Below are 11,259 nucleotides of genomic sequence, written 5' to 3' on the forward strand. Positions count from 1 at the left end.
AAAATGCCTAGGAGCAACAACAGCTGAGCCACAAAGTGGTAGGCCACACAAGCTCACAGAATGGAACCACTGAGTGCTGGAGTGTGTAAAAATATTCTGTCCACAGTTGCAACACTCACTATTGAGTTCCAAACTGTCTCTAGAAGCAATGTCAGCACAAGAACTGTTCATCAGGAGCTTCATGAAATGGGTTTCCATGGCTGAGCAACCGCACACAAGCATAAGATCACCATGCGCAATGCCAAGTGTCAGCTGGAGTAGTGTAAAGCACTCAGCCATTGGACTCTAGAGCAGTGAAAGTACGATCTCTGGAGTGATGAATCACGCTTCACTATCTGGCAGTCTGATGGACGAATCTGGGTTTGGCAGATGCAAAGAGGACACTACCTGCCTGAATGCATAGTGCCAACTGTAAAGTTTTGTGGAGGAGGAATAATGGTGTGGGGCTGTTTTTCATGGTTTGGGCTAGGCTCTTTAGTTCCAGTGAAGGGAAATTTTAATGCTACAGCATACACTGACATTTTACAGAATTGTGTGCTTCCAACTTTGTGGCAACAGTTTGGGGAAGGCCCTTTTTTGTTTCAGCATGACAATTCCCCTGTGCACAAAGCAAGAGCCATAAAGACATGGTTTGCTGAGGTTGGTGTTGAAGAACTTGACTGGTCTGCACAGAGTCCTGACCTCAACCCCATCGAACACCTTTTGGATGAATTTAAATGCCGACTGTAAGCCAGGCCTTTTCACCCAACATCAGTGCCTGACCTCACTAATGCTCTTGTGGCCGAATAGGAGTGAATCCCCACAGCCATGTGTAAAAATCTAGTGAAAAGCCTTCCCAGAACAGCAGAGACAGTTATAGCAGCAAAAGGAGGACCAACTCCATATTAATGCCTATGGTTTTGGAATGAGATGTTCAACAAGCACATAAGGGTGTGATGGTTGGGTGTCCACATACTTTTGGCCATGTAGTGTATATACATACATACATCTACAACTGAGTTGTACGTTGTTTTTCTTTCCTTGTTATACTCGTGAGCATTCTTTTTATTCATAAATTGATTCATAAAGTAAATAACTTTTGTATAACTCTGGATATATTGTAGCAATTTAAGAAAATGATAAAACTAAATTATCTCTGTTTTTCACCAGACCTGAGATCAAGGGAAGAACGTTCTGAGCAATATTTTACAACTCATCTTTCACCCATGATTGATGGTGACAGTTTACATATGGACCAAATGCTTGAACAAGTAAGCTGTGGATATATCTAAATTCTCAACTAACTGTCAAATCCTCCCACCCCCTCTTTTATTTTTAAAGCATGAGCTTTGAAAACTAGTTATTTAGCTTTATGTGAAATCATACACTGCTTTAAGTTGAAAAATAATAGCAATTTTGTGATTCTTTCAGAATGACATAACATTTTATAATTGATTTGATTCATTCTGCAAGATATAATGTGTATAATTTATGTGTAACATTCATTAATATTTTAAGTTTTTTGTCTCATTAAAAATAATTGTTTTGTAAATTTTTTGTCACAGTTGCTGATAATAAACTATTTGTAATTTTGTGAAAATTAGAGAGTTGTCTTTTAGTACTATTGATTTATATATTACCAAATTGTTTATTTTGTCTGAATTCTGTACTGAAATGACTTTGCAAATGTACACATGCATTGATCTTAAAGAAAAAACAAAAAGAATGAGTAGCTAAATATGTTCTCATGATGTAAAATGAAAAAAATGTATCCAATAATTGCTACTTTTTAGTTGAATATTTATTTGTTTAAAGTACTGATTATCACTTTTCATAAAAACCAGTTTAATAAGTATTATTTTTTAAAAAACATTTCATTTTTAACTAAAACATTTTTCTTATTGTAGTAATTGAGTTTTTTTCCCGTTAATGTTGATAATTGTATTAATTTATCATATCACTAAACAAATATTTTCATGTTATTATTATTATTTATTATATTATTTTTAAATATTTTTATTTTTACTTATTAACACATTTCAAGCAGTTATTTTCTTTATTTGTTGAAACTCTTCCCCAGAAATTTTCCCAAGAGCAGCTGTTTCAGATAGATAATAACAGCCATATGGTGGATCAATGTGAAAAGGAAATAGTCCATGTTGTTCAATCAATAGCTGAGTTGAATGAGATATTTAGAGATTTAGCAGCAATAATCACTGATCAGGTACAAGTTCAAACTTTATTGGTTAAAACTAAAATAAATATTGAATACAAGTGTGAAGCTTGCTAAATATATGTAAAGATTTATTCAGGTATAAACTTATTTGTTGTATCAAAATAATAAACATTGTTAAAAAAATGGGGGGGGGGTTCTGACAAACAAATGTTTGTCATTTGTGTGCCAAGTTTCATAATACTTGTTCTGTGGTGATTTAAATGATTTGAAAGATATTCTAGAACAATGAATTAGGTCTTTTTAGACACAGTAGTAGGCTGTCTCTGAGCTATACCAATAAAGTCAGATTGCCAAATTGTGTGAGAAGTAGTTTCTTTATTTTGAAATAACACAAATTCCACCCCTACAAGCTGCACATATTTTATAAATTGATGTAAGATGACCCCTGCTGGTCTGTGGAGTTTTGTAAATGTTAAGGGTACTGGAGGAACTGATTTAATATATGCCCAGTTGGTGTTTCAGACAGATACATAAGGCAATATTTTATGTCATCAGTGAAATGAACTGCTACACTTACTGGTACTGGTCCCATGAAATTTGCATTGTGTTGCAAAATCTTCAGACCGGTATGAGATTGTGCAATTGTTTAATGTGACCAAATACACTGTAACTTTGTTCATCTATTTTTCTCAAGTAGGTCTCTGACTGGAAGAGCCTATCTTGCTCTGTTGTAGGAACAGGTTAGCCTAATGATTATAGGGTTACAATACATAACAGAGGATGTGTATTTTTGGTAGAATGTTTCTGCCATCACACATTCAAAGTCAGGCAGCATGTGGATTTGTCACTTTTCTCAAAAGATGGGTGGGGCATCATGAACCAATACTCTATACATCTTCTGATTTTACACCATTTTCTTTCTTTTGTTTTAGTGTTTCACCTAACACTTGGTGATTATAACATATCCAAGTTATCAGGAAGATTGCAAAAAATAATTAAAAGCTAACAATGAATGGCATTGTGTGATGATTTGAACAGCTGTAAGCTAACAAAATAATTGATATGCATAGTTTTGCATTGTTTAACATTACCAGTTTGAGGTTGATGAATAATAATATAAACATTAATTTTAGAAGTACATCTTTAAATGAGAGAGAAATTGTGAATTTTACTCTGTTGTTATTTGAATTAGGGTAACCATTGCATCACATCATTTAAGTTTTTAAAGAAAGTTAATGAAATACATTTAGAGAATGTTGCAACAAAAGTTAATGATTACACTACATTATTTTTTTTAATTTTATCTTCTTTTGTAATTGAATTGTGTAGAACATTTTTATTATTTGTAATTGTTTAGTTTAGTGTTTTAATTGAAAGTTAGTATAGTATTGTGTTAATAATAATTAGTATCTCTTATCAGAGTGGTTAATGTAAAACTGAAAATTGCTTGAAACAAGCAAAGTTAGTTCTGGCAATATTTTACTTTTACTACTTGGTGAATAAACATAACTGTACATCACAAATCTGTAAGGTTTCATTTTCTATTTATCATAATGTACTAGTTACAAAAATTTACATTCTATATATGACAGAATATAATGAGCTGAAAATACACTTGTAATTCAAGTGTTACAAAAATATATTAAATAATAATTTCATATCACTTATCATCAGTTTTCATTTCATTAAAATTTATATTTTTCTTGGTACATAGGTTAATGTTTTCGTATTTCATCTGTATTTGAAAATGACACATTAATCCTTAGTTATTTGGAATTTTAAATTAAGGTTTCTTTAGAAATAACGTGTGCGTACGTTTTGAAACTTTCATCAATAATATAAAATTCTGCTTTTTTATGAGAAGACAAAGTGCAGTCAGTACTTTCCTTTCTTTAATAGGGGACTATTTTGGATAGGATAGACTATAATCTTGAACACATCCAAACTCAAGTTTACCAAGGCCTGCAAAAATTACAAAGAGCAGAAAGCTATCAAAGGAAAAACCACAAAATGATGTGCATATTGGTGTTAGCAGTAACAACAGTTTTTCTGATAGTACTACTAGTTGCATTAAAGTTGTTTTAAGATTAATTGTGGACTAAAATTATTTGTGAATATCAACTTGAAATAACTGTACATATAAAAATTACTACTCCACATCGACAGCAGCTTTATATATCCATCTTTAAAGAAAGTTGCATGTTTTAGTCTTGAAAGAGAGCCTCCTTTATTGTCTACTATAAATGCCATGTTTATCCATTTCAAGAGCCTAGTAATAACACAGTCTTTAAGCATATGTTTATAAACCCTTGAAGAAGAAATGTACATTTATAAGTTTAAAACCTTAGTATTGGCCTATTTAATGGCTCAGCATTAATGGAAAATATGAGGTACATGTTAGTCACCTAAATTAAAAACATTAATTTTTTTATGTTTGTTTGAAATGGAAATTACTCTTGAACAGACTTTAACTTAGAATATACATTTTAATTAATCATATTAGCTTGTAAACATTTCTAGATTGTACTAAACTGAATACATGATTTATTATACTTAATTAAAAACTGAGTTAAATCATAAACATACTAACCTTTTAAGGATATTAAATAATCACTAAATGCAGTAATACCAGTGCAAATACAGTTACCTTCTGGTTTAATTCTGTTTAGTTTATATGCATTTAGTTCCTTTTTACCACACATTTCTTGTTATAGTTTAACATTTCTTCTATTATAGGAATTGATATTATTTTTTTTAGTCAGTAACATTGTGTATGAGAATATGATAGTTAAACAACTAGAATGGGTGGATAAAAGAAGTTTTTTATATCAGATTAAAAATTACCCATTATTGTTTTATTTATATGATGAGTTACCTTTTCCAACACCACATAATATCTTATACAGGTACACCACATATTTTTCAGCACCTTTGGTTCCAGACCCTTGCTGGATTATCCATTTTGCCAAACCAACAGAAGTCACATAATAATAATTCAACAATACACCTCTGACCCAATAATTATATCTCTCCTGTGTCTCTAAAGCACCATGAACTGCTAGAAATTTAAATTAAACAAATATTAAATGTAAATTAAATGATTACTGAAGTACATTAGTGCAGGTATAAATTATACAGGTTTTTATTAGAACAGGTATAAGCTATAAAGGTTTATAAGTAAGGTATAAGTTGTACAGGTTTATTAATTGCTATACTTACAAAGAATGTTGCAGTAGTACAACTTCTAAAGTGGCAAATTTTAGAATTTTACTGGAATTGTAGAGCTTAATCACAAAGGTCTGGAAGTTGAGGGATGTCAGGATTAGTGTCTGTTTCATAGTTGACTGTTTCATCATGGATTTGTGATGTTGCAAGTGCAACATCCAGAGTACTTGGAAAAGTCACAGAATTACTACTGCTTTGACAAACATTCTTCTTGGCTATGTTTTTAAACATTCCATCCAAGCAAAGTTGTTTTATGTGATATGATATTTCTCTGTGTAATTTTTCATACAGCAAATGAAGAGTCATTAGTTCTTGTTCCGTCATGAAGATGTGTTGCTTTAGCCCACTGATTAATTCATCCATCAACTCAGTTAACTTGTCCATAGTAAGAATTTAAGCTACATCTGTTTTATCTTCATCACTTTTAATGTTTTTATCAGGATTCAGAATAATATCGGAAATTTCAATGTCAGTATAGTGATGAACAGCAGGTGTTTCTCTGCCAACATTTATCCAGACTTTCTTCATTAAGCTTGCTTGCTGTACCCTTGGCAGCAGGTCCCGTAAAACTTTTTGCATACTCAAGCAACTCGTGAACAAGTTTTTTTCTTTTTTGATACATTAAATCCTGTAAAGTCAGTAAGTAGCTCATCTCAAAAGAGCATGTGCCACATGCAATGCCATCTGTGGCCACTAAAATGAACTAGTCTGCCGACCACGGGAATTTCAAGTGTACTCTCATTATTTTCTCCGAATTAAAGGAGGTGCTGGACCATCAGTTGCCAAAAAATCAGTCGTGTACCTGTACATAAAATTCATAAATAATTACATTTAGATGCTATACAATGTCTGTAATCATATATTAATATATAGGTTGTACATCTTGTTTCTATCATTGTACAATTACAGATAAATAAGGTTTAAGTTTGTATTTTAGGTAGATGTGATTGAGCATCTTCTGTGTGTTAAGACAGATAGTAATGATCCTTTAAAACATTCTGGTCATTATGAATCACATTTATTCTGTAGCATAGTTGTTTATACAAAATAGAGCAAGGTGAGATATCTTGGAATCCCTCCAGACCTTTTTAGTATTGGTGTTTGTTAACTGGAAACAAGGGCAATAGTTTTCAAAATGTTCTACATGTGTCAAAAGGTGTGAAGACCAGATCTGCCATTTCATGACCCCAGGAACTGAACATGACTACATACTGTTTTCCAAGAATCTGGATACTGATAATGTTATTTTGTATGTGTTAAAAATAAAAAACAACTGATAATTTTTCACATGCTGCATAATTTAACTAATCCATGTAACCTTTATTGCATGTTTGAAGGATACAAATAAGATTTGCATGTGTTTTGTCTACTTTAATTCCTGCATTGTACCACTTCCTGTCAAGTTATTCAGTTATAACTTACCATAAAAACAATAATGTTATTTTATTATTTTTATCAATTTTATTTTTGTCATACACCTCATGCTCCCTGTGCTTTATATTAAATTTAAGCTTATTTGTCATGCACTATGCAAACAATTTTTTGTTATTGTTTTGAATGTGTGCTTAAGACAAGCAATTCATTCATAACATTTTGGTAATTTGATTTTAACCACACTTGTATTCACTAAATGTAAAATGTTTCTGGCATAACTATAAATTGACTATTAGTTATTGAACAGCTGAATATATATATGATGTACAGTGTCTAAACATTTGAATGTGGTTAAATCTAGCAAATAAACCAATTTTTATGTGAGAAATGTTTGTTTCTTTTGTATTGTTTTCATAAATTTGTATATAGTATTAGTTGATTTTGTTTTTTTGTAGGGATGATACAGTTTTGTTTTTATTTTCTCTTTAATTTCTTTGAAAAGTTTTAGAATTTTAATAATGGAATCATGTTTGTCTGTTTACCAAACAAAAAATAAAAGAATTTGAAATTACTTCAAAATGTCTTCCCCTGTACATAAAATGATAGTTTTGTTTTAAAGGTGTTAGATCCTTTAATTGTTTTGTGTCAGTGTTCGTAAGTTGTGTTATTAAAACAAGTCTATATAATTAGGTCACTTTAAATATTTATCTAGGGTCTAAACTCTACCTTTATATTTATGAAAGGAAATATATTTTGTGTACATATATAGATTTCCTGTTTATATTATATATTAATCTGCTGTTGTTGGTGTGTACAAAATATTTTTTTGTTTTACAAACTTTCCATAGTGTAATTCCGTGAATATATATTGTATTGTGTGTAGATTTTAAACTGAGGATTTCAGCTTCTTATCACATGTTTTTCCCAGCAGCATGATATATAAAAGTGAAAAATGGATATTGTCTTACATTAACTTGTATAAGTAACTTTTATCAGTCATTAGCAGACTCTTTCATTGTAGAATTATACAATTATTCAAGTGGAGCAAAATATCTGAATTGTTGAAAGTGTTGGCTTTGGTAACATAGTGTACAACATAGTGCTCTTTTAAGTACCTATGATTTCTCTATCAAATGGCTCAAACTTTTACAGATATGTGGAATTAAAGAGTTTGATTAACACGCTGGCTCCCACATAACCCATCCATGAGTCATGCTACATTTTCTTTTTAAAGGGTCACTTTGGCTACATATATACACTCTTCCTAAAAAAAGTAATTGTAAAATGGCTAGTTGGCCCTGTAAAGTATCGGAAAAATAGGCTTGGAAGCCAATGTGTTAAAGAGGTTTGACTTACTTGATGTTATGAGTGATTGTTTTATGCACTTAAATATTTATGCAAGCCATGCATGTAAGTATTCCTTATAAGCAAGTTAATTAAAGGTATAATGTTGAAGTAACATGAAAACTTTTTGTCATTTGTTTTCTGTTGTGTCAGTGTGGAAATCAAATTAAAAACTATTTATTAAAGTTTACTTGGTGTTTAATACTCCGATATTAATTTTTTTATGATCTGAGATGGACATTTTACTGTCATCATAGCTCATTCCAGATAAGTTCAGGTGTTGAAACAAAATGCCTCTTTTGTAGTGACTTGTAGCTAAAGTATTTAAAATTGACTGAGTAGCCAGATATGACAGGCTGTGGAATTACTTGACTTGATAACTAATCAGTCAGTAGTGTCATTACAAGTAATTTTTTGTTACATTAATCATGATTATCTGAATAATGAGCATGGTAGTTAAGATTAAAAAGATGCATTATATTTATACACACACACACACATATGGGGGAGAGTATAGTACCAAACAGTACAAAGTGTATATGTCTAATTTAATATTATTTCTTAGCCATTAGACTGACATTCCTTAGAAGCATCCATAAAACAATTAAATTTACATGCAAATAATGTATTAACAGAAATATTCTAGAAATTTCCTTAGCTTCAACATCATTAACTCAGACACAACTTCCACTAATCGTATTCTTTTAACTGTTTTATTACAAAAAAAAAGTGAAACAATCATGAAGTCTTACACAGAAAGTAAAATTATTTATACTACCTACACTTAACAATCTTATATCCGATAGCTATAAAAATCATTCTCGATTTCTTAGAGATACCAATTGCACATACATATGGAACAATACGCATTTCACAACTGTGTAAGGTATGCCACCACATAGCATGATGCATAATTAGTTTTTGTTGTAGTAAATGTGTCATGTTGATAAAGGTTACACGTTTTGTCTTTGTGACGATCGTTAGTTGGGTGTGTTTTTTTTTATATATATCTTTTCATATTCTTGGCAGAGTATATGTCATGTTTCAAGAATTTATTCGTTGATAAATAGGATTTTATTGAATTTTGAGTAAAGGTACCAGAATCTACACTCAACATTTTTTCTTAGACTATGCTAGCAAGGTGAGATTCTGGAAAATTTTTGGTTACATCAGATTTCATGTTATTAGCTAGTGCCCTATTATATGCCCTGGGCTGCTGAACTATCACAGATTTTACTGTAGTTCAACCTCAATTAAGGCAAGTGAGTTCAGTACCTAATTTATTTGTAAACATAACCTACAGCGATAGCCATGTTTTTGGTTGTTTCAGTTTTCGTAACACGAAAAATATACCCATTTACACAGAAATATTTAACCACAAATCCAGTTATTACCCAATAACTTTGCTAATGGAATCGCCACCAGTTCAGAGAACAATTGTATCACAAATACAACTGTTGCAGGTAAATTTTAAGTTTGTTCAGTATCCAATTGATAATTGCACATCACAGTGCAGAGCTAATACGCATCATTAATTTTCTGAACAATCTCATAGAAGCCATGATACCTAGTGGGTAATAATACTAAGACCATTTCACCAGGATGAAACTTACGCTCTTCAGTTTTGTGGTCATAAACATTTTTATTTTAGCCTGGAATGACTTCAAAATTTCCGAAGCCAATTCACAAGTGTATAAAAGTGTGGACCGAAACTTTAGAAACATAATCCAATAAGTGTAGGCCCGGCATGGCCAGGTGGTTAAGGCACTCGACTCATAATCCAAGGGTCGCGGGTTTGAATTCCCTTCACACCAAACATGCTCGCCATTTCAGCCGTGGGGGCGCTATAAATGTGATGGTCAATACCACTATTCGTTTGTAAAAGAATAGCCCAAGAGTTGGCGGTGGGTGGTGATGACTAGCTGCCTTCCCTCTAGTCTTACAGTGCTAAATTAGGGACGGCTAGCGGAGATAGCTCTCGAGTAGCTTTGCGCGAAATTCAAAAACAAACAAACTACTTAATGATTTTCAAAATGTTTTCAGAAATTTTACATGTATGTTGTTTTAATTTAATTTTATATAGGTTTTACAGAATTTTACCTAGACTTCCACTACATTGCAAGCAGAATTTTACAGGGTTTTGCACAATTTTTTTTTTTTTTTTTTTAACTTAGATTTTGTTTGGATTGAATTGTAATACAGTCAACTTTTATTTTCATGTGCGCAGACGTTGGAATAGCGTCTGTAGGTTCATTAGACGTTGGAATAGCGTCTGTAGGTTCATTAACTTGCAGTGTAAGTTTAACTGCGAGTAAATGTTGTGTTAGTTTATAATACGAATTATTTCTCTCATATTATTATTGTTGTGGTGGTGAAATCCAAGTTGAAACTGAGATTTCCTTGAGGGTTAACTCTACTGTTTTACATTTAACCAAGTCACGCTCTATATTAGCGATTCCCTTTATTCTAGGTTACGAGAGGGAAAGAGTACAGTTGTATGAGCATCCTTGTTGAACAGTCTTTATCACTCCTGCTGGTCACACACTTCCATCTTTCTATACACAATAACATTACTTGCTCTTTTAAAACGTATAATTTTTTGACATTAAGCTGTGCTAATTTTAAAGGATATTGTTGTTTGTGCTGAGAGTTGAGGAGCTTTTCATTAAACATTTGTATTTGGTGTGAAATCTGTGTTTTGTCTTGTACTTTGTGACCCTACCATCGCAACAGTCAGAAAATAAACATCCGTACACAAGTACCGCGAGTCCCTTCTTATATGTGGTTCTAATAACCACTATTCTCTTTGAGCACACCTGAAGATACCAGAAGACATCGATCTAAATGACATATTGTCGAATCCACATAATCTCGTTTACAACAAGAACAAATAAAACGATAGACCAAGCACGAATAGGAGTTACCAGCTTTCCAGAGCGAAAAATTGGGATATTTTCCCTTCATATGGAGTAACACTGTAACAGACCTTAAACAGTTTAAATTACAATAATGTATTTAATACTTTGGCTGAATAATTGGATAGCTAGTGCATAACGTTTTAAAATCATAAACAAATAAAATAAATAGGCGACTCAGTTGTTTTAAAGCCGGGTAAAAAAGTCATCTCTTTGTTTTCTCAATGTCATACCGATGTTTGATGA

At 31.9% G+C, this 11,259-nt stretch overlaps 1 protein-coding gene across 3 annotated transcripts in view; it reads left to right on the top strand.

Annotated features, from left to right (window-relative positions):
* The window catches only part of LOC143240002 (syntaxin-16-like), a 51,919-nt gene extending 41,139 nt beyond the window's left edge, over positions 1 to 10,780 (top strand). For 2 of the 3 annotated variants that reach the window (XM_076481749.1, XM_076481750.1), the window contains exons 8-10: positions 1,150 to 1,250; positions 2,060 to 2,203; positions 4,055 to 8,221. In XM_076481749.1, the coding sequence (XP_076337864.1) occupies positions 1,150 to 1,250; positions 2,060 to 2,203; positions 4,055 to 4,240 (431 nt within the window). In that variant the 3' untranslated portion in view covers positions 4,241 to 8,221. Of the gene's footprint in view, positions 1 to 1,149; positions 1,251 to 2,059; positions 2,204 to 4,054; positions 8,222 to 10,568 lie in introns of those variants that run through there. The other variant, XM_076481751.1, reaches the window with a different exon arrangement.
* Positions 10,781 to 11,259: the final 479 nt, after the last annotated feature.

The sequence above is a fragment of the Tachypleus tridentatus genome, chromosome 13 (genome assembly GCF_004210375.1).
Source record: "Tachypleus tridentatus isolate NWPU-2018 chromosome 13, ASM421037v1, whole genome shotgun sequence".
In the NCBI taxonomy this organism is placed as follows: Eukaryota; Metazoa; Arthropoda; class Merostomata; order Xiphosura; family Limulidae; genus Tachypleus; species Tachypleus tridentatus.